Raw genomic sequence first — 24,289 nt, 5'->3', positions numbered from 1 at the left:
TTTTGAGCATCACTTTTTTTTCAACATTTTAAAAATTGAGTTGTAGTCATTTTACAATGTGTCAAATTCCAGTGTAGAGCACAATTTTTCAGTTATACATGAACATACATATATTCATTGTCACATTTTTTTTCACTGTGAGCTACCACAAGATCTTGTATGTGTTTCCCTGTACAGTACAGTATAATCTTGTTTATCTATTCTACATGAGCATCACTTTTGATATCTTGACCTAAAAGCTTTCTTCCTTTGACATAATGGTCGGATTGGATCAAATATTTTATCTTAAGTCATCCGATAATTTGATTAGAATTTAAGTTTTTCTCTCCTCCAGGGCACGTGTGTTCAGGGCATCTCTTTGCTTAGAGATCTAGGCAGGCACTTGGATATGTGTGAGAAATTAGTTTGCATGAAATTAGATTGAGAAATTATCATGGGAAGGGAGCTAGGCCATTTAGAAAGAAACCTAATACTTTAAGGACAAACAATGCATCATCATTAGAAGCAGTGGTTTATTTCCAGCCAGTTAATTCCTTACTAGAAGTGATAAATCACGTTATTACTGTTTAAAATGGCTGTCATCGTATAGTCATGAGAGCTGAATACCTGCTGCTGAAGATGGATTCACAAAGCCCATTTGTATAATTGGAAGAGAAACCTTTTCTCTTGATTTAAACCTGCTTCTTACATTGCAGAGGGAGAGATTGCCGTGGCTGGTATTTCTTCTAAGTATCCAGTTCTACCTTTCCCTTTTTCTTCCCACCTCAGCCCCGTGACCCCCAGCACTCCTGGGAGCCCGCCTGTGAGCCCCGGGCCTTTGTCACCAGGGGCCACCCCAGGGAAGCACGTCTGCGGGCACCATCTGCACACAGTGGGCGGTGTTGTTGAGCGGGACGTGTGTCATCGGTGTAGGCACAAGCGGTGGCACTTCATAAAACCCACCAACAAGTCCAAAGAGGGCCGCTCAAGGCGCCAAGGAGAGGTCACCGTCCTCTCTGTGGGCAGGTGAGTCCTGGGGGCGCTTTGGGTTTGTGTGGCGTGGTTGCTGTGCTGTGTGGATTTGCGCTCACCTGTTAAATGTAGAGTATGTTCTCCTGAACCTGGCTCAGGTCCTGTCTCTGGGCTTCTTTGATGTTTTGTGGTCGGAGTCCTGCATTTTTCTAATAGCAGAAGAATTCTAAGAGGTGGCTATTGCAAGATCAAATGTGAGATGTATTAATTAAGGTAACAAATTAATTACTTGCTGAATTGAGGTTCTCCAAAGAGGCAGAATCAGTAAGATGTATATATACACACACACATACACACACAAAAGAGGAGATTTATCATAAGAATTGGCCCACACGATTATAGAGGACAAAGAGTCCCACAATCTTCTGTCTGTGAGCTGGAGACCCAGGAGAGCTGGTGGTGTCATTCAGTGTAAGTTCCAAGGACTGAGAACCACGGGAGCTGATAGTGTAAGTCCCGGTCCCAGTCTGAAGGCCCTGGAACCAGGAATGCTCATATCTGATGTCAAAAGAAGAAGAATGTCTCAGCTCAAGCAAAAAGAGCAGATTCAGTCTTCTGCCTTTTTGTTCTATTCAGGCTCTCAAGGGATTGGTTGATGCCCACCTGCATTGGTGAGTGTGATCATCTTTATTCAGTCTGTTGATTCAAATGCTAATCTCTTCTGGAAACACCCTCCCATACTCACTCAGAACTAATGTTCGACCAGCTCTCTGGGCAGCCCTTAGCCCAGTCATGTTGACACATAAAATTAACCATCACACTTGCTCTGATAGATAAAGCCCAAATCTCAACTCTATACAGAATACAAGTTTATATTTCGCTTGTGGGAATCAAAAGATCAGTGATGGATCTTCAAGCAGTCGTCCAGAGCCCCAGGTCCTTTCGATCTTGCGGCTCTGCCAGGTTTGCTGGAGGAGAAAGTATGCAGAGGATTGGTCATGAGAGATTTTTAATGAGATGGGCCTGAAGTGGCAGATTCATTCTTGTGCACATTCCTCTGGCGGGAACTCAATCCCTCGGCCACACTTAATGGCCAGGAGAGATGAAGGGGAGAGAGGGAGCTGGTCGCTGCTCTCCAGTCCCTGCCCTGTAAGAGCCACGTGGACTCCTGGGACTGCTTTCCTGTAGTTCACCTCCCCTGTGTCCTGGGTTTCCCAGTCCTAAAGTACCATTTACTGGTGACCATATGTGATGTGGAGATCTTGCAGTTCAAGTGATGAATCAGTAGGACGATAGGCAGAGCATTTTTGCTTCGATTTTGAGCCTCTTGCAGGAGCTGCCTGGCTCATGCTACAGGTGGAGAGTAATGGTCAGGAGTATGTGTGCTGGGGCCTGGCTGGGGAAGCCCTGAGCAGCAGTTGTCAGTGTTGCACACATGATCCTTCCTTCTCTACTGATGAACTCTGGAAAGAGTCGCCGGACTCACTGAATCTCCATTTGAGTCCTGGCACCACTGCTTACAAACTGTTACTTCTCTCTGCCTCAGTTTCCCCCTCTATAAAAAGGGGATGACAGTAACACTCACCACATCGGGTTGCTGTGAAGACTGAATAAGGTGACTCACGTAAACTTCTTAGGTCAGTTTTGGTGCTTATTACGCACTCACGAAATGTTGGCTGTTGTTAGTGTTGATGTGATTTGAATTCAGTTGCGTTTCATCATGTGTTGCACAAGCACAAGGAGAAGACTGCAGGGCTGTTTGCCATGTCGAGCAAAGCTGTACAACTCATGACCAGACTATTTTATTAAGGAGCAGAGTCACGGGAACGTATGAATGTGGAGTGGGGTGAGGGCCTGTAACTTGTTTGGACAAAGTGTATTTTGTTTGCTTTTTAAAAAATCTGCTGAAATTTTCAACTCGGATTCAACGTGGCATTTTTAAATGCCCCCAATCCAACTCTCTGTCTCGGAGGTAAACACTATGGCTGTTGAATGATTACAGGCTGTTTTTCAGCGTGTGCTTAAAGAGAGTCTTGCAGTTTGACCGAATAGATTTGTGGTGACAACTTTCCCCTGATACATCCTTTCACTCCCTCAGAGTCTCCCTCCTCCTTCTGGTGGGTGACACAGAAGGAGAATTTGTTTTAGATCATTTAAGGGAAATTAAGAACCACGGAGAAACTGTTAGGAAAGACTTCCGGGAATTGATATGATGGAGTAGAAAAGCAGTCAATTGAGTACATTTTTTACTTCTCTCTTAATCCTTAAGGAATGTCTCAAATTCCTTAACTTTTTCCTAATCCTTACTGAAAATTAACCCATCGCTTAAAAAAAAAAACAGACAAAACCCAAATAAACACAAAAACCTACCACTGATCTGATTGATGCTGTTAAATGTGTGGTTGGGGCCGGGTGGGTGGAGGCAGGACTCTCTGACGGGGATCTGAGGAAGGCAGTTCTCTAGTGAACATCTGATTTGCAGGCCAGCATGCCTTCTATCCAGCCTTCTGTTGTTCAAACAGCTGATGTTAAGCCCAGGTCCTCGTTAGCTCTGAGGCTGTTTAATGCTTGAGTGCCGTGTTTCTGAACGGTGTTCCCGTGCTCTGTAAACTATGCAGCAGTCTGACGTGCTGAGTGAATGTCGTCTGGGGGGTCTAGTGGGGGACAGGGGCTTTGCTGCATGGGAATGTCCCTCCTGTTGAACGTGGTGATTTTCATTGCTGTCCTAACTTTTGGCTGAGTTCATGTGGGATCCTCTAGTTGGATGATTTTGGGTTCATTCATAATTTTTGTTTAGTGGAAAAGCAAAACTCATCAGATCTCCTCTTCTTCCCTCAGGTTTAGAGTTACAAAAGTGGAGCACAAGTCAAATCAGAAGGAGCGGAGAAGTTTGATGTCGGTCAGTGGGCCCGAGGGTGTCAATGGGGAGGTGCCTGTGACACCTGTGAAGAAAGAGCAAAGTGACACAGAATAGCAGGTAAGTGGAACTATGGTAACATCAGGGGTGGTGTGGCACTTGGCGAGGGCGAGGTGCCAAGAGCTTCCCTGGGGTCTGTGGTAACATGGGAGTGACTTGGCAGGGAAATGAGAGATGTTTCCTTGGAGCTGGTAGGACTGTAGGGGCCTGAACATGATCACTTGTCCGTCCAGAGCTTAGTGTAAGGAGGCCACCAACACAGGTTCCCCCAGGGGGTTGGCCTGCATGATCATGAGGAGAGAGGATTACTTGCGAGGCAATGTGGAGTGGTGGGGATTGTGGCAAACTAGTAATCACAGAATCCATCTCTAGGTTTGCATCATTACCACAAGCAGAAGTCACTTAGCAGAAGGCTAGATCTTACGGGGGAAAAAAAGGTGAAAATCTAGACTTTTTACATGTGAAATCACCTCAAGTTTTTGAATCTTGGCAGCTTATTAAATTTCCTTTTAAAAAATCATGCAAGCTGAATGAAATATAATCTTATCATCATTTCTAGGTGAACTGTGATTTGAAAAAGGCTGGAACAAGAAAGCAATGCTTTTTTCCTTTCATTGAGTTGGAAACCAGCTTTCTCTGATGTGCCACTCTTCTAAAATACCCCCAATAGAAATTTTACTCTTTCCACCAAATATTTTGAAGCAATTTAAAAGTGAAAGTAAATGCCTCTTGGTTTGGTAGTTTTAATTTTGGAAGATATTACTTTAAAAAAAAAGGTTATGATAATTTGAAGCTTTCAGCTTCCTCTTTTCTTTCTGTTCTGGCTTGAGTCACATTCATTCCTTTCATGTTTCTTATTTGATGTAAAAGGATGAGTGTGAGGACTCAGGAGTGACCAGCTCCAAAGTCTCCAATGGAACCATCAGAGTCTGAACATTAAGGCAGAAGGAGTTGTACTTATAAAGGGAGGGGGAGGTAGGGTTCTAGAAGGAACAGGGGACTAGCAAGGCTGAACCTGGGCCCTGGAATCCCACTGCCAAGTTCAAGTCCCCGTTCGCCACTGGCTGCACTGGGACCTGGGCGAGGTGCTGGGGCTTTCTGTGCCTGGCTTACTCACCGGGGAGTGGAAATGACACTGCCTGCCTAGAGGGATGGCAGTGAGGTATCAGGAAATAACACGGGAAGGAAGCCCAGGGCCTGGCAGGTGGGAAACGCTCAGTCAGTGCTACTGATGAATTCACTTTTAGTCAGTGTGGCTGAGGGTGGGGAGAAGTGGCTTTGGAGTGCATCTTCTCAGCTAAGCTGCCCAGGATGGTCTAGCAGTAATCTGGGAGAGGTGCGCTCCTGGATTCTGGTACATGTAGGGGCTCTGACAGCCTTCCAGTGCTGGTTCTTGCCACCTTGCCTTTGGGAAGATCTGGTCCCTTCCCTTGAGTTGAGGAGCCCAGACCGAAAAGTCGGTCTTTGGCTTCTCAGCCAGTTACTGGTGCCTTGGGAAGGGAACCAAGAAAAATTCAGAAAAAGAAGAGGGTGATGAAGATAATGAAAGCAACTAATGTCAGTTCAGTATTCTAGTCTTCTGGGCGTTGTACTGATATATGTCTCCCATGTCACCATTATAAACATCTCCTAATGGGGTGAATACCATTATCCCAGCTTTATAGATGAGGAAACCAATGCATGGAGAGGGTAAGTTACATGTTCAGGGTCACGTAACTGGAAAGAGGAGCTGATCTGAACTTACAGCCTCTGACTACAGAACTATCTGCAGTCTCTGCCATCCTGGGATGCTCATGAAGGTGCAGCCCTAGACCCATGAGTGGGGAACATTTCCTCCAATGGTCTAGAATCTCGTGGTCTAATGTAGCCGCTGGTCACTTCTGGCTGCTTAAATTTAAATGAACTAAAGTGAAAAGTTTAGTTCTGCAGTTGCACTAGTCACGTTCAAGTGTTCATTTGCCACCGATGACTAGCGTCTGCCATATTGGGCGGCGCAGATACAGAACATTTCCGTCATCATGGAAAGTTTTATTGAACAGAGTAGACGGTACCTTTGACGTTAGCGTTGGAATCCGGGGTGACTTCGGTCAATGAGAGAAATATTCTGATTGAAGTCGTGAGGACTTGTCGGTCTGGGAAGAGAAGTATCTGGCTATTCGAGTCTAAGGTGAGAAGGCTCAGCCAGTTTCACTGCGGGGAAAGCGTGGGTTGTGCGTGAGGCGTCAGCCTGGCAGCGTGCTGAGAGATGGAGCAGGCCGTGTGGGAGAAGACAAGGCTGGCCCTCAGGCAGGGAGCGCGAGGTGACCCTCTGTCAGGCTCAGCCCAATCACAGCCTGGCTGATATGCCTTGGCTGGTTTTGGCTGCTGCGCCCCGGAGAGAGGCACTCACGACCTGGGAAGGTTAAAAGAATTGGGGTTGTTCAACTAGTTTTCTCAGTCCAAATTCTGTCTGGATCTGTATTTGACCCAGTCATCTGAAATCCTAATAACCACATCTAGCTGGTTTACAACTTGATATTCTCTGCAAAGCACACAGTCAATGTTTATAAAAGAGCATCGGATTTGATGAGGAGACCTGGCCACACATCCGAGCTTCACCACTTGGAAATTGTCCTTAACTGCCCTCGCGCCTGGTTTCCTTGAATGTGAAATAGTGTATTAAATTCACTGATGGGAGGCCAATGTCTGGCCTGTGCTTGACTCTCAGTAGTGTTATGCCATCCAAAGCAGTGAGCACACGAGTGACCCTAGAAAGGGGATGTGTTTTCTGAGCCTTCAATTGTAATTAATTGTAATTAATGTTGAAGTTAAAAAAAAATTTATTATGGGAAATTTCAAACTGACTCAAAAGGAAAGAGAATAGTATCACAAATGCCCACGGAGTAGTTTAATTATGATACATGCTGTGTATTGAGCATCTGCCCTGTACCTGGCACGCTTTGGAAGGCATATTTCACGCAGTGACGGATTTAGTCCTCACAGTTAGGGGCCAGTTTAAGCACAGAGAGATGAAGCTACTTGTGTAGAGTCTCCAGCAAGAATGTGGTGGCATTTAGAGTCCAAATCAGGCAGCCCGGCTTCTGAAGTCCCAGACTTCACCGCTCCGCTGGGTCCGGGGAAGGCAGGTCCCGTTGGGTGAGCGAGCCTGCTGGGCTGGGACCTGTGGAGTGATGATGTCTGGTGACCCCAGCAGGGAAGGGACTCTGAGAAAGGAGGGAAGGGCATATTCACTGACACTTAAAAACATTTATGTATTCCTTAAAATTTTTCTTGCTTGAGTTCTTAATATTTCTCATGCCCAGAGTATGTTTGGGCTATTTAATATGATTTTCTAACTAGAGAAATCCTGAAATTTTCCCGTCTGGGACCAGGTCTCTGGTTCTGGGCTGAATTGGAAAATGTGCACTGGAATGTAGCTCACACAGCGAGACAGGAGGGTTAAGTCTCTGTTCTACTAGCTAATACAGTTTTTAGAGTCGTATTTGGATTTTTGGCCATGCTTTTTTACTGGAATGCCTTCTTTTAATGTAGAACTGATTCAACTGTTCAAGTGCAAATACATGTCTACTCACTGGTTAGGTTTCCTTCTTTTTTTAAAAAAAAATAAACATTTGATACTACAAACTAAGCTTAGGATCTCTCTCTCTCTCTCCCTCCTTCTCTTTTTAAAAAACAAAATCTGCTGTTTGGCATTTCTTCCCCCCTTTATTCTTTTTTCCCCGTTTCCTTGGCCTGAGTTCTTTTTTGTAGTTGGATCTAACTTGCCCTCTGCCTGATTTATTTTGGCAATGCTGTTAAAATGGTTTCTTTTTTCCACAGAAAATGTGTTTTGATTTCTTCTTAGAAGAATAAGCTTTTGTTCTTCAAAGTTAAATAAATCAAATTGCTTTCAGCCTCCAAATGCCACTGCCTTGTCTTCATTATCACTGTTCTTTAGCTTTTTAAAAACGATGCTGTCGTAAGCGTTCTATAGCGTGTGTTTCTGAAGTGTCTACTTTTCCTAGTTTATGGTATTAAAGTTTACATAACACTATTTTTTATCAAAACAAAAATTCATTATATTAGATGTCTCTTTATTTCACTTTTTTTTGAGGTTTGAGTTTCCTTTTTTAATTTTTAATTGAAGTATTTGATTTACAATGTGTTAGTTTCTGGTGCACACATGGTGATTCAGATACACACATATATATTCCTTTTCATATTCTTTTTCATTATAGACTATTACAAGATATTGAATATAGTTCTCTGTGCTATACAGTAGGACCCATTGTCTTATCTATTTTTCATCTAGTAGTATCTGTTCTTTATTTTAAATTGTTTTATTATTGAAGCTATTAATTCTTATTTCAGTCATTTAGCGTAGTGATTACAAGCTGAGTTTTAAACTGCTTATATTTAATTTTAACTGTATCACTAACTACTTATGCTTTCGGCAAGTTAACCCCTCCAAGCCACAAGTTCTTTGTCTTTAAAATGGGGGCGTTGGACGTCAATGACATAAATGTGTACGTGTATCTCTGAAATCATGCCTTGGCAGAGTTACTATTAACTAAGTATTCACTATTATCAATAACTTTCACCCCATTCACAGGGGTCCTGGTTATTTATTAGCCCATTTCTCAAGCATCAGTTTTAGATACTGTGACTCCCATTTTACATCTTAAGAACATTAGAGCTTTGGACTCTCTGGACGTCTCAGAAATAGATATTTGGCAAGTCCCTTAGGAATTTGGGCCATTTTCTCGTTTGTGTTAAGAGGGCCTTAGAAATAGCCATGCCCCTCCCACTGGAGGTGGAACCAGAATTAGTAACAAGGCAATTGGAAAGTTTTGCGACTTAAGTTCTTTTCATTGTAGAGATCAGAGGAGGGGCTATGCTAAGAGGTGGTGTGGACTGAGATTTCTGCACGTAACCCCGCTGCTGCTCCGCTGGGGCTCTGCCCTGGGATGAAAGCGTCCTTTCTGCTGAGACTGTTTCATGGGCCGTGCTCCCTCCCGCCTCGGGACCGTGGCCGGTCACAAGGTCAGCTTTCCTGACCTTCGGAGCCTTCATTTCCCGAGGAAAGTCAAGCTTTTCTCCTCTTTGCTTTTTATCTCTGGTGACAGGCAGTGCACTGGTGGTCCCCATGGGGACTTTATCTGCGGTCCTCCGTGTGGTTCTTCTTTTGATAATTCTCCAGGGAAGGAGAAGACGGTGAGAAACTTCAAGTACCATGAGTTATTTTTTTTCTCCATAGCTAATTTTTTTTCAGGGCAAAACACATATTTTTTTTCTTTTAAAGAGCAAACAATCCCGGATTTGATGGAAACCCCTTAATAGGGTTCACTGGCCTTTATAAATGGAAACTGCGCCTCACGTAGGCATGGAGAGGACCACCTGGCTTGATTTTCAGATGCTAAACACATTTCTAAAGAGTAAAAGCGGTCCTTTGCCTGATGCTTGTGTTGTTCTTATGTGGAAGCCCAGTCCCACTGAGTCCATCTTAAATATGGAATTGGAGGGAGGTTAACCGCTGTCTTCAATCGTTCACTGGCCACACGAAGCACAGGTTGTAGATCCAGGCGGATGAGGAAAGAGCTGAGCGAGGGATGGACGTTTAAATGCAACCTGATGTGCTATGGGTGATCCTCCCTTCACTTGACAGATGAAGAACCAGGCTCAGGGGTGAGTTTTCCCCAGATCCCTGGGCCAGGTGGGGCGAGGGCTTGGATGGGAAGAAATCAGTACTTTACAGCTGACATGCTCAGTGGTTTTGAAATTCAAGGGAGCTTTGTTTACGCCAGCAAAGAATAAAGTCCTCATTTAGTTTAGCCCTGTAACTCACAGCAGTGATTATTTCAATATTTTCTACATTCCCCAGGCATGGCCTCCTCTGGTCTCTGAAGGGGACCATTGGGTGCTGTCTTTTCGATGTTAGAGCTGTGCCTGGATCAGTCCCGGGATCATAGACTTTGAGATCTCCGAGGATGTGATGCCTAGATCAGGTCAATTCAAGTACAATTACAGCTTTTAAAAGTATCTAATGGGCCCCTACTTCGTGCCGGGCCTTGGGGACACAGCAGTGTGGAAAACGGACAGACTAGGGCCATGTTTTCATGGAGCTTCTGTTCTCGTTCTTGTACTAGGTTTTCTCCCCAGGGCCCCTGGTCTCCTCGTTCTAGAGTGAGGAGGCCCTGGGACGTTATGTCTGTTGTTCAGGGTCATGCAGATGGTTTATTCCAGAGCCTGGACTTGTGCTTTCCACTCGTTCCATCCCTTCACTCTCTCCAAGGTACTGGATATTACAAATGTTTGACCTTGAACCCTTGTTTAAAAATTGGAAAATAAGACATGCACACAATGCAATATTCAAATGGCATGAAAGGCTGCAGGGTGAAACAGGTCTTTAAAAAAAAAGTGAGTCTTCACCATATCCACACCCCTTCTCCCCCACCACACACATCTCATCTCCCAGCACCTTCCCAAGAGGGGACCGTGGCAATCTGTGTCCTCTGTATCCTTTCAGGATTATTCTATGCATATATGTGCTTATACAACATATATATGTGTCTGCCCCCTCCTTCGCCTTTCACAGACGAGAACTTAGATACTTATCTGTGCCTTGCTGTTTATTGACGTTGATGACTGATAAGTTCCATGGACTAATTTTACTCTCCCACGTTCATTGAGCCATGAGGAGTGAACATGCTGGACATTTAAGATGTCATTTGTCCTGTTTGTTCTTTGTTGCGGAGAATAGCCCCAGAGCATTTATGGACGTAATCTGGGTGTTTTGGAGCGACCTGAAAACATACTTTGCTGTCATCAACTACAGTGTTGTAAGTGATTCTTCCACAGTCTTGTTCTGTGGTTAGAAGAGACTGAAACATATTTGTCAGTATTCCCAGAATTGAGACAACACGGGGGACCTGAGTGTTCTTGTTTTGTTTTATTTTGATTTGCCACTGAAGTTGCTGCCTCCTCCCTGCACATATCTCCCTGGGCAGCGTCGACTCCAGGGCCCCTCCTTAGTGTTGACCAGAAGTTGACCCCCTGACCTCCTCAGAGAGCTTATCTCTCCTCCCCTGTGGCCCTGTCCGCACTCCGACAAGGCTTAGGAAAGAGGGCTGTGACATCTGCCCCTTTCAGCACAGAAACTGCAGCACTGGAGCCTCACGGAGGCTTTTTGGAGGATGTAAAGGCAGACCTGAGGGAGCCCGTGGGAGACAGAAAATGAAATGCTTTTGGACACATTTTTGCCTCGAAAGAGAAAAAAGAGGAAATTAATAGTAATAATCAGGATTTTAATTTTTCTTAATTTGGAACTCGAGGCTTTGAACTGTCTCACGTTAAATAGCTAAGTAAATAATAGTGCCTGTTTTCTCTAAGTCACCTGTTTTCTGTGTAATGCTGTAGAAACTGCACAGTGCAGGCTCTGGAATTCGATAGTTCATGCCCCAGTCCTGGTCTGTTCCTTTTCAGCTGTGTAATCTTGGGCAAGTTCCTTAGCCTCTGATGCCTCAGCTTCTCCATCCATAAAGTGGGCTTAATAATGATAATCCCTCCTACCTGGTAGAGATTTTGTTCCTTGGCACTTAGTAAGTGCTACGTAGACAAATGCTTGATGTTATTATTACAGTATTATATCAGGCGAGACCTATTTAAACACTTAGCAAATGAAGGTGTGAAAAATTAATGGTTTTTGATACTTAATTTTCCTGAGGCTTAGAGAGACATAACCTATAAGACGTAGTTTTGTTTATTTGATATTCAGGTAGAGGCTTACTAAAGGTGGTTAGCTGAATTCTGGCTCACGAGGCAGTAGAGAGGTAACATTTAACTTGTTTTGTTTTCCATATTAGTGAGAGGTGGGACCATTCAGAGTCGTAAGTTATTCTAACTCTAACTTAGTGTTGGGTGATAGATGTATAGAGACTAGTAGGGAACTGCTGAATTGCATTTAAGTAATTCGCAGGTGAACCCTTGAATAACTTTTAATGTCGTTTACATTTTACTTGGAATAAAGTGCTCTGATTCTCACCATCCCCAGGGCTGGTAAATCACAAGTGTTCAGCGATTGCCACTTGGGAAACCCGCTGTTGCCAAATATATGAACACATTTAAATTGCTGTGAAGCGATAACTCAGTAAAGAGCAACCTTCAGACTTGCCAGTAAGAGCTAAATCTAATGTCAGAAAAGCTACAAGGAGTGCAGAACTTCTCACTGGCATGATTCAGGGAAGAGCAGAGAAGGCAGGGCATCAGAAGATCTCATGGCGCCTGGAGTGTCTCTGTGTGACTGGTGGGGCGGTGCGTGGTGGGTGTGACTGTGTGGCTTCCAGGTGTGACTGCCTGAGGTGGGATCACTGCTTTCCCATTATTAATTGTGTGGCCTTCGGTGAGCTATTGAACCTCAGTTTCCTCCTGTGGAAAGGAGGATTGTGGTTGGCTTGTGGATTCATTGGAAAGACTGAGTTACTGACTCTGCGGTGCTGGGCACGGGAGTGCCTGGTGCATGGAAAGCGCTCTGTAAATGTCGGCCACTGTTGTTATTAATCAGACAATCTTTTCCTTCCTTAACCCTCTGTCCTTTGAGCTCTTAGTGTTCACTGTCCAATCTGTTTAGGCTTCTAGTTTCTGAAAACATGGTTCTAATTTTTAAAGAGACCAGATCCTTTTTTTAAGGGAGACTTTTACCAAGGCACATGTGTGTCCTAATCAAAGATGTGTTGTGGCTTCTGTGGAACCTTAACATAATAGTGGAATTACAGTTTTATCTTTATAATTAGAACTGTATAGTAAGCAATAAACGCTAAAGAAAAAGTTGATGTCTTCCTTCCAGATAAATTTTTCCTGAGGTTCTTAATTTCTCTCCATCTATCTCGTTTTACCATGCAAGTGGTCACACTGGGATTTCTGAATTGCCTTTTCAGTAGAAGAAAGTTTTGCTTTATTTCTGCCAGCTTGAGTGCTCGCTTGTATAAGACAGTAATCATCAAATTTCCCTACCCTACCCCCTAAAAAAGATAGATCAGTCTTGTTAGATATGGTGGGGTCCCATGGTGACGGGAGCTGAGAGTAGCGTGTGGGTGGAGTGTCGTCTGCCCCTCCTGTCCTTCCTGGCATTTATGCCAGCCCACTCCTGGTTCTGACAGCTGTGTGCCCATGCAGAAGGCACCTTGTAGCATTAATGTGCTGTGGTAAAAAAGTGCTACTTTAAAGTATGTGTTTGGAGGAGATTGCCAAGATGTTGGTGTAGAAGGACACGTAGCTCACTCTCTCCCACTAATACATCAAAAACTGCATCCACATACAGAACCATTCGCACAGAGTACCCACTGAGCTTTGGCAGGATATCTCTTCCATCGGAAATACAAGGAAAGTCCTCACAAAACTGGATAAACAACAAGTTTATACTGTATAGCACAGGGAACTTTATTCAATATCTTATAGTAACCTATAATGGAAAAGAGTATGAAAAGAAAAAAATAAAGTATGTGTTTGTTTATCGATATGGGCAGATCCTCATCTATAGAATGAAATGAAAAGAAATTTAACAATGTCAAGTGCACCATGACACAGTCTCAGAAATAAGGCTGCAGTTGGACATTTACAAGCCATACAGAACGTGGTGTCTTCTTTCCTCTAGGTTATCACTCCGATAAGACAGGTATTTACCTGGAAATTGATAGCTGTTGTACCAGTCAAGGACTCCCTTAAGCCTTTGTTTGTGAAGAGGGAGAGGCCAGAACTGTGAATCAGTGCTGGGTAGCTTTCAATAGAGCCTTGAAAAAGGTTGACTTTTCTTTTTCTGCTTAGGGTCTGGTATTAGTAGTCAGCACTTTAAGCAGAAAGTTGTAGTTTTCACAACTACAAAGATACTGTGCACAGTGCAGTTTTAATCAGCTGCAGAAGGCCGTAGTCAAAGAAAGCCAACATGATTGTGTAGATGATGGCATTGATCATAATAGCTAACTTTGAGGGGGTGCTGACGGCATGGCCCTGTACTTATTAAGCATTGTATATGTATCCTCTTCTGTAAAACTCCCAGGAACCCTACGAGGGATGCTGCAGAGAGGCCAAAGTTCAACAGTTAGTCATAGGGGTTTGGATTTGGAGACAGGCCACTGGCTCCACACCTCTCCTTCGTAGCCCAGCCCTTGGTCTTGCATTCTTACTCCTTAAAGGTGGTCAAACCTGTGCAAAGAACTCTAAACAGGAAGCTCTGCTATGTTGGAAAGAAAACTCTGACTGTGATGAAACGTCATATTCTAGGCGTGAAGTCCCTTGCTCTTGACCTTCTTGCTTCTCTTGATGCAAAAATGTCCAAGTCTCAGGGAACAGGTGATAAAAGAAGAGACATAAAAACAGTTGAATGCCTATTTTCTAGATAGTGGCCTAGTTTGCAGTTTTACTGGGAAAATTCTCTCTTGTTTCTTACAGTTTTTCCTTTAGGGCAGTTTTGCTATTTCTATACCTCTGGCTTTTCTACTTTTTTCCCCTGTGGAATGTCTTCCACATTAATCGACTCTCAACTGAAGGTATTCCTAGACTTGACTTTGTTCAGTTTTGCAGCACAGATCCACAGTCAGCTGTGTTAGGTTGTAGCAATGCAGCAGGGCATTAGTTATTCATTTATAATTAATAACTCGGCTCATGATGTTTTAGGGGACAAGGCTTTATTTCCTGTTCAGCTAAGGGGATAAGTGTCCTTTTACCCAATCTGATTAGTTCGGGGAATATCTTTCTCTCCATCGCACCCCCCACCACAACCATTGTGAATGTTGTAAATGACAGTGACAGAAAAGTGTAATATGGATAATACCAGACTATACATCTTGAAGGATGCGCTGTAAAATAACTAAAAAGTGATGCTTAAATTAAGACATCTTTACCCACTTTTTGCTGCTGCTTCATATTTCTGCAAGGTGGTTTCATCTCTATCTTTCTTTAGCATTTCTAGGACAGCACAATTTTGGCAGACAAGAGAATGTTTTATAACCTGGTGTAGGTTGGCCTCCGTGTTGTGCATGTTTCAGAATACACAGGCAGATCTAGAATTTTAGTCTTGTCGTGGGCTATCCCAGTCTTCAAAACAGAAGGGTAAGAGCGTTCATAACTGTCTGTCGCTTAGATGGGACAACAGTTTAAAAAAAAAACCCTGAAAAGTAGAAAATTATTTTACAAGTTTACAAGGGGCTTCATTTGTAATGTGGGCATGGGCGTGGACCGGTTGTTGGAAGAACTTAAACATATAATACAGAGCCCTCTGAGCTACAAAGAAGACCTAAGACTGAGTGAGCATTTATCCTTGTTTTCTGACTTGCCCAGTGAGTCTCAGCCACGCTGCCCTGATTACTCAGTGGAGATGCAGAGTTATCTCAGTTTGGTGTGGCTTGGGAAAGACAGCTCACCTGGCACATCTGAGGTTCCTTGTGGTGGACCACGTTCACCTGCTGCTCGTTACCTGACAGAGGTGGCTGAAGGGTTAAAGCACAGGTTCCCGGGAGGGAGTGGCACCTGACTCACAGGGAGCGGGCCACCAGTCCCCTCAGAGACTCCTGTTAGAACAGACTGATGCCCTCAGTCTACGGTGCTTCTCAAGTTCTGTCCTTTCTTGTTTAAAAAACCTTGATAAAGAGGTCCTTTTGAAATTGTAGGACTTAAATTTCCTTAGACCAAATTCTAGAAGAAACGTGGAATGGGGGAAGGAATGCAGTTGGGTGGAGTGGGAGGGGGTGGGACTGGTGAGGATGGTTTGTAATTCCTCTGTGTGTTTCAATATTTCGGTAGATTAATGTGTGATATGATGTTGTCCTTTTACAAAGCTTTACCTCTTTTGTTTTCTCTTGCAGGAGTGACTTCACTTGAAGAGTTCTAAGAGACTGAAAACTTACGACATATGAAGTTGCCTAGGGAATTATTTTTTTATCTTTTATACAATTTCTAGGGTGGAGTCTGCAGGCATGTGGATGAAAGCTAAAAGGGAATGTTGTTGCTATGCTGGACACAGAATTCAGTTTGCTTTGAAACAAGTTTTGGTTTAAAAAAATGTCTGATGGAAAATTGATTACATTTTCAGGGAGGAAGAGAGTTCATTTTTTTATCTTCCCAGCCATCACCCCCTCCCAATCTCCCGTTGGTGGCCTTGGTGTACACACTCCAGTTTTTCCAGTACGAGCACTATGTACAGTGAAACTATTCGTGTACAGTCTGAGCTAATACTCAGGGTGCGTGTGCGTGTGTACATGCGTGTCTGTGTGTGTGTGTTTCTGTTCCCCTACCCTCAGATCTCATTTGGCTACTGGTTGTCAGAAGATCCTCTCACAGTTTAACTGTTACAGAAGATAGAAGATGAATCTTCAGTGGTGAAGGCTTCTTGAAGATAATCCAGTCTAGCACTGGGCTGTGGATCCCCCAGAAGATCACAGAGTCAGAGGGAGCCAGGTGCTAGAGTTTGGATTCCGAGACCAGAATTCAGCCCAGACCTGCTACCAGCCTGCCACTCCTAGGTCACTTATAAAATATTGAGAGTTTGGGTTGTTCTTGTTTTTTTTTTTTAAACTCAACCTAAGCAAATCTTATTTAGCCATTGAATAAAGGAGGAAATGGTTAAAGTCACTAAAAAGAAGTCTTGTTTTGATAAAACAAGACAGTCTCCACTTTTGGTACAAGATGGGCCCACACCTCTCTCTGGTATGTTGTCCTTGGTGAGTTTCCTGTTCTCTGTCTTGTAACTCATGCTCCCTATAAAGGACTCTTGAGGATTACCCTACCGGTTTTTTGGGGGTTTTGGGGTTTTTTTTAACTTTGCAGTTTACAAAACACCTGCAAGCACCCAGAGGCAAGGTAGCAGTACATTTGCGGTAGGTCTGGGCCAAGGGGTGAGGGCGTCCAGTCACAGGGAAACCTCTGAGACCTGCCTCCACGGCAGTGTTGGTGTGGTGCCTTGGGTACTTCTTTTATTTCGAAAAGAAAACACATTTCTCATTTGACTCCCAAAAGATGATTCCCATCAAAATGTACTTTAAAGTATTTACTGTAAATATACTCATTTCATTCTTTTTTTTTGGCATCAAACTAAAAATTTCTAACCTTTTAAGTGAATGGTTGGTTCAATTTCACATGAATTTTTGCTGACAACTAGTTAAAAGGTGTATGTGCGTATGTGAATACACACAATGGACTCGAAGAAGTCAGTGCGGAAGTAAATTTCACTGAGGTCCAGAAAGTAGCAATATAGGAATTCTGGGGGTGTGCATTAGTGTAAATAATGTATGTGCAGTCTAGACCAACCATTTTTAGTTTTTAAAAAATCATTTTTTTGTTTTAAAATTATTTTGCCCTCCAATGGTGAGGGATAAAGTATAAGATATTCTTTAGCTTAAATTATTTTTTAATTTTATTCAAATCAGAGCACTTTTTTTGATAGCAATACAACAGGCAAGAAAATACTCAGAAATATTTAAAATTGTATTTATACTAAGAGTACGTTTTAAATATTTTCTAATCCTTGAGCAGTGGTTTCCCAGGTGGCTTCCAAATATGCCAAATGTTAAGCAATTCAATATTTTCAACACATATGCTTTTTACTGGTTCATATTATCTAATAAGGATTCCTGAGTGTTCCCAAAGCAACTGATGTTTACAGGCCTTCTGTGTTTTTCCTCCTCCTTTGGAAGGTTCAGGGAACCACAACAAAGTTACTGTATAAAACACTAATGATGGACTAACTGCTGATGTGATAAGTGAGTTGGCTACCACCTTGATGTCAACATTTGTAAAGGGAATTTTTCACCATTTTGAGCGTCAGATGTATTTTTAACTGTCCGGTTTGTACTTTTATGGCTTTTGTACTACCAAAGCAGAGTTAAAAATAAAAACGTTAAACACAGTGAGTTGCTCTTGAATGATCCAGTTGTTGGCGCCCCGGGTACTGAAAGTGCACCTGTGGCGGGATGGTTTACCAACCTTAGTATTACAGGGCCTGATTGCTTTCTTGGTCTGACTTGTCAAGTGCTCATTTGGCTGACCTTCCTCATTGGATTTTCGCCCCCAGAATAATACCACCCCCACCCCCTGATGATTATTTTTTAAATCTGGAGATAATTTTCGATGTTTGGAAGGCTTGCAAAAGCAGCACAAAGAGTTCTTGTGTACTCTTCACCCCGCTTTCCCTTATGTTAACATCTTACGTGACCACAGAGCAGTGATCAAAACTAAGAAATTAACACCAGTGCAATACTATGGATTAAGTCATGACATTATTCCCATCTCACCAAATGTCCCACTAACATCCTTTTTCTTTTCCAGGACCCTCCCCGTTGCATTTAGTTGTCAGCTTCCTTCATCTCCTCTGATCTGTGCTTGTCCCTCAGTCTCTTCTTGTTTTTCATGGTCATGACGCGTTGTAGTGTGCTGGTCAGTTACTGTGTAGAATGTCCTTCAACCTCAGTGTGCCGCTGTTTTTTCTGATTAGATGCAGGGTTTGCATTATGAAAAGGATGCCCTTCCAACTGCTCCATGTTGGGGGAGGGCAGGGGAGGACACGGTGTCGGTAGGTATTACTAGTGATGTCATTTGGTCAAGGTGGTGGCCACCAGCTCTCATTCTGGTAAAGTCACTGTTCCCCCCTGTGTTATATAAGTATTCGAGGGGAGATACTTTGAGATTAGGCACTATTTCCACTTAAATTTTCACCCTTTAATTTTATCATCTGTGTTAGTTTCTTGGGGTTCCTGTAAAAAACTGCTGCAAACTGGGTGGTCTAAAACAACAGAAATTTATTCTTTCACAGTTTAGGAAGCCAGAGGTCTGAAACTGAGGTGTCTGCAAGGTTGGTTCCTTCTGAAGTCCCCCAGGGAGAATTGGCTCCATGCCTCCTACCTTCTGGTGGCTGTGGGTAGCCCTTGCTTCACAGCTGCTTCACTCCAGTGTTTGCCTCTGTCTCCACATGGACCTCTTCCCTGCCTGGGGGCCTCTGTCCACTCATCTTCTCATGGGGACACCAGTCATTGGATTTAGAGCCCACTGCAATCTAGTATGGCTTCATCTTAACTTGGTTACATTTGCAAAGACTCATTCCAAATATGGCCATATTCACGGGAACCTGGAGTCAGGACTTCAACTTTTCAGGGGACACAATTCAGCCCACCACACCATCCACTGGTGGATCTTGCCTGCAGCTGCTTTTACTGTGGGAGGGGCTCTTTCAGGACCGGGCCGGTGTCCTTTCAATACGGCTCCTCTTTATTCCTTCCTTCCTCCTTTCCTCTCTTCCTTCTCCCTTTTGCTCTTCCTCACTTTCTAGAACCACAAGATGCTCCAGGCTCATCTTCTCATCTTGTATATTCCTTGTCTCAGCGTTGGAATCCACCACTATTCAAGGAGCCCTGGTTCCTTTATTGGAGAACAGTGTTTAGAAATGAAGATCGGGCAGTAGGTGTCCTCGTTGATCCTGGGGTGTCACTGCTTCTGGGCATGCACATACCTACACACACACTACTCACCCATACATTTACACACAGCTTTATGTATCTATCTTTAGGAAAAAAGTGCGAGTCATGACTGATGCCTCTGATCCCAGTCTAGCTCCATACGGTTCGCTCGAACCTTCCAGCTTTCCTTCTTTGTAACTTTTTTCTCCTACAGTGAAGAAAACTGGTTCTTACTAGCTATACTATTTTTACAGACGTGTCAACTTTAGCATATACATAAAGTAGCTTGAACATATACCCCTGCGGGAAATAGATTTCCAGCTAGAGCACAGTGTTGTGTACTATTCTTCTAGGTTTTAGCCTTAGAGAATCTAGGCAGAAGCCCATTTATCAAAGTTACTTAAGTCAGCGCCTTCACCCCTACCCTTTGGTGTGGTTATGTGATTCAGTTTTAGCAGAGTCATTTGTCTTCACCTGAATTCCATCTTTCCTTCATATCCTTATTAATTTTTTAAAAAATTTATATACAGCAGGCTTTACTGTTTGTGGTGCCTCATTGGATTTTGACCTTGAATTTTCAAGTGTGTCTGGTTGTTTTTTTGTCTTTATCTTTGTTTTATTTATTTATTTTGCCTTGAAAACAAGATGATCAAGAACTTAGGCTAAGGAAGTAGAAAAGGTGATTTCTACAATTTTCAGCTCATGAAAACCAGGAACCCCAGAATGAATGCACCAGGGAGGATGTTAGGAAGTCCCCAAATCTCACAGGGGAAGGGGTCACTTGGGTGACAGGTGCTGTTCTTAGTTGACCCGTCTTTTGATGTCGTCGCTAGGCTCCTCCCTAGGAGTCAGCTCTCCCCCGGCACCGTCAGGTCCTGGGGAATTTGCCAGGGACTGTGCGTGCCTTGTGTGCTCCCGCACTTCCTTCTCAAATCTGGATATCTAGGCTTCCTGCGCCCAGATCTGATCTAGTGGAAAGGTAAGGAGACCCTCCCTTCCCTCCCGCGGACGACAGCAGAACGCTGGGGCTTGGAAGTGGGGGTCCCGCGACTCAGGGCTGGGCTGCGGTCAAAGGAGACTGTTTTGCCCCTGATGTCCTTGCCAGTTCTTAAATCCTCTGACCCTTGTGTCTGTGGGGCAGGTTCTACCCAGGGCTTCCTTTGTTCATTCCTCATCTTCCGAGGACCATTCCTCAGGACTGTTCTCAGATCTTCTTGGAGGTCCCTCATGGGAGCGCCGAACCCCTGAAAGGGCACTTGGGACTTCTGTGCCCCGGGCGCTCTGTAGCTGCCCAGCTGGTGTCAGGGCTCACCGGATTGATTCCGCTGCTGTCCCGGCAGCGGGTAGTCGGCCTTGTACAAAGCTGGCGCGTGCCCCCTCTGCCGGCCGAAGGTGAGAACTGCAGACAGCCTAGCTTCTTGGCCATTTATTATTGGTGGTGTTCCTTCTTTCAGTTCAGAAAGTATGTACGCATGATTATTTAATGAATACATAAATAACAAAAGCCTGCCTGTAAAAATGAAAGAATATCATTAGCTATTTTATGGGTGTGAAAATTTCAGTTTGCGTTTTTCCTAACCCATTTTCTGACTCTACCAGTGGGTCTCTATTGTCTTTCTCAGAGGAAACCCCAGGTTCTGACCTGGGAACTTGTTTCTCTGCAGGCGTGACCTTTGATGCTGGTAGGAATAACTGAGTTTCATTTTGGAGGAAACCCCTTGCCCTGAATCCTGCCATGGAAGTGGTGTGACCATGAGAAGCAGTGTGGTCTGGGAGAACTAGCCTGGCCTTTGCTGTTGGTTTTGAATCCTGGCTCTGCCACTCACTGCCGTGTGATACTGGGAAATTACTTTCTAAGACGCAGTTTCCTCATATGTAAAGTGACCTATCTCCCAGGATTTTTAAAGACTAGAAAAATGCATGCAAATCATGGTGCCTGCTGCAGTCTCCAGGACCACCGTGACAGAGGACACTGCCATTGTAAGCATCCAGGCTTGGTAAGCTACCAGGTAAGGGGTCTGTGGGTGTCTGTCCCACCACAGCTGATCAAGGTGGCCTGTGAAGAGGTCCAGCACACATAGCTTTGTCCAAAGGTAGAGCTGATCCAGGAAACTTCTTGCTCTGAAGCTGAACCACAGTTAGAGTTCAAAGCCTCATGGAAGAGCCACGGAATAGAAGAGGAGCCACATTTCAAGGAGGCAGAACTACAGGGGTAGAAGAAAGAGCTGAGGATGAAGAGGTAGCGTGTGCAGGGGGCAGTTCATACTCCATCAGCTCTTCTGGAATGGTGCTCCCTCCTTTGGAGAACTCTTCTCCTTCTTCTTAGAACCCATCCAGGTGCCCTGCTGACGGAGCTGGATGTGACTGAGGTGGGCCTCAATGGGGCCTCTCCCTGGGATGTTTGAAACTGGAGCTGGAGAAAGTGGTTTATTTCTTTTCTTTCTTTCTTTTTTTAATTGAAGTATAGTCAGTTACAGTGTGTCGATTTCTGGTGTACAGCACAATGTTTCATGTATTTCTCATGCTGGAGGCCTGCTTCCTGCCTTGTGGAGGAAACTGATCTGAAGAAAGGAAGGGATCATGCAGAGAGAAGAGAGGCCATCCTGGTTGCTGTTGAGACCCAGATTCAGTTGATCCCAAGGCCCTAATGCCCTTTTGAGTTTTATGGACATTCCAGGGACATTCCTCTTTTATCTTACCTCCTTTGGGTTGAGTTTCTATCACTTGCAACAACAACATCCCAGGGCCAATGCAATTACTCTCAGAGAAGTGGACACACGGGAGTGTCAGGGCCACAAGGGTAAGTGATGCCAGGTGTCCAGCCTTACGGCTGAGACTGCCCAGTGCTGCCTCGGATCCATAGCCAGGTGCCCTGGCCCTGGCGTGGCTTCTGCTCTGAAATGCTCTTGCAAACCCTTTCCCTTTTATTGCCTTAGGAAAACCTCCCTTTCACCATCATTCTTTGATTTACCATAGGGCTGGTTATTACAGCTCCCATAAGAGCACAACTTTGGCGTTCAGATGACTTTGGTCATCTGTGACCTTAAGCTTTTCAGATCTCAATCTTCTAACTAAAGGGTGAAGATAATATGTGCCTCTTAGGATGGCCGTGAAGACTGTACAGGCTTGGACAGATAGTGAACTTAGCATGGGGCTGAGTAGGACCAGGGCTCACTCAGAGCTGCCTCAGAGTTGCCAAATTCTCACTGTCTTTCGTGAAATAAATGATAGAGTGATGAGAATCTGGTCATTTGAGAGTGGATTCTTGATGCCTCTGCCACAGTCACATCACTTAGCATTTGAGGATGGATCCAGGGTAGTGGTGGGAGGAAATGGGAGAGGAGGAGGGACCGGGTAGAAGAGGGAACATTTGAGGTTCTTTCTGGGCCTGAGATTCTTCTGGAACCAAGTCAGATACCTTAAGTGAGAGAATGATCTCATTGTTCTGATGTTAAATGGGCCCAGATCTACAAGATAAAGGGTGTGCTGTTTCCCTGGGTGTTCAGGTGGTAGTCTTATCTTATCCCTCTTAGGATAAGACTTGAATGTGGTCTAGTCTTAAAAAAGAACTTGATCTCTTTTTATTTGCAAGTAACTCTAGCTGAGAAATTATAGGGAAAATGCTCTTGGAATAGTAACATGATACTCAAATTGCAAAATTTATGAGCTTGCTTATTATGACTATCTTAAAATTGACCAAATCAAAAAACACCAAACAAAACAATCCCTCTAAACTAACTAACCAAGCCTATCAAACCCAAGATTTGTATCTTGCATTAAAGAGGCATTTTATTTAATAAAAATGTATTTGGGACAAGGGAGGATGAAAGAAATAGGTCAGTTTTCATGACTTAAATATTCACTTCAAACACAGCGTGACTTAAAATTGTGACTAGGCATAAATTACTGGGTGGTTAAATGGTTAAATGATGAAAATCATGAGAATAAATAATCAGAATGAGAACAAAATATATATTAAACATGGAGTGTCCCCAAGCTGCATGTTTGCCTTGAGATGATTGTTAATGATGCAGGGAGAAAAGGACTTATCTAGTTTAGAGATTGTTCAATATTATTAGAAGTGGTTCAGAGAGCTCTGGTGGTCAGAGAAACCAAATTTAGTTATTAAAAAAAGTGGTAAGTGCTAATCATAAAAAGTGGTCCAATGTGAGATGGCCTTCACTGGGTGACAGAATCACATCTAACATCGATTATTTACCTGGTGCTGGGGATGCGCTGAGCACTTGATACCCTGTCCCTCCTGTAGGTCGAAATCCTGCCACAGGGAGGCCGAGCCGCCTCTGCCACTTCACAGGTGACAAGGCTGAGGAAAGGAATCGCCGGATACTTTGCACTCACTGCTCACGTGGCCTGGATGGCCTGGGACCCACCTCATGCTTGGCAGGAAAAGGAATTCCTAGTCCTGTGATCATCATGCAAAGACCAACACCACTGATGTAGGCAGTTTCAGAGATTCTACAGCCTTGGAAGACCTGGAGGTCACCACGCGGGGCTGCAGGTGTTAACCACAGAGCCAACCCCCGGGTACTGTTTCTACCACGAGGAGCCAAGAGAAAAGTGATATCTGAGTCTCATGTCACAAATACATACCCTTTTTCCTTCTTCTCCAGGATCTGAAAGATTGAGTTCAAACTGAAAAATGTGGTCAGCTAGGTTTCCCAGAGCTTGGTCCCACTGTTTTTTTTTTTTTTTTTTTTTTTTTTTTTTTTTAAGGTTTTTGTCTCAATTTGGGAGTAATGTCCTCAGGGAAACAGGGCCTCCTGATGGAGACCAAACCTTCACTGGCTACTCAGTTCCACTCTGTGCCCACCTTTCCACAGACCACCACACAGCCTCCTTATTCAAATGGAGCAGGGCGGTCTGAAGAGCATGAATAACAAGTGTAATTTCTTTGCCGTCAAATCCACACAGACTGTGCCCCCGCAGCCCTGCGTGTGTACCTTGATCACAACGTTTTCCAATTTAATAACTAGCATTCAGAATC

The 24,289-nt window shown here is 44.0% G+C and overlaps 1 protein-coding gene across 2 annotated transcripts in view; it reads left to right on the top strand.

Annotated features, from left to right (window-relative positions):
- The window catches only part of RELL1 (RELT like 1), a 60,847-nt gene extending 43,106 nt beyond the window's left edge, over positions 1–17,741 (top strand). For both annotated transcript variants that reach the window (XM_032495653.1, XM_032495660.1), the window contains exons 5-7: positions 769–1,005; positions 3,790–3,928; positions 15,703–17,741. In XM_032495653.1, the coding sequence (XP_032351544.1) occupies positions 769–1,005; positions 3,790–3,925 (373 nt within the window). In that variant the 3' untranslated portion in view covers positions 3,926–3,928; positions 15,703–17,741. The remainder of the gene's footprint in view (positions 1–768; positions 1,006–3,789; positions 3,929–15,702) is intronic.
- The last annotated feature ends 6,548 nt before the right edge of the window (positions 17,742–24,289 follow it).

The sequence above is a fragment of the Camelus ferus genome, chromosome 2, assembly GCF_009834535.1.
Source record: "Camelus ferus isolate YT-003-E chromosome 2, BCGSAC_Cfer_1.0, whole genome shotgun sequence".
NCBI classification, from domain to species: Eukaryota; Metazoa; Chordata; class Mammalia; order Artiodactyla; family Camelidae; genus Camelus; species Camelus ferus.
This window is presented reverse-complemented; position numbering and strand designations above follow the sequence as displayed.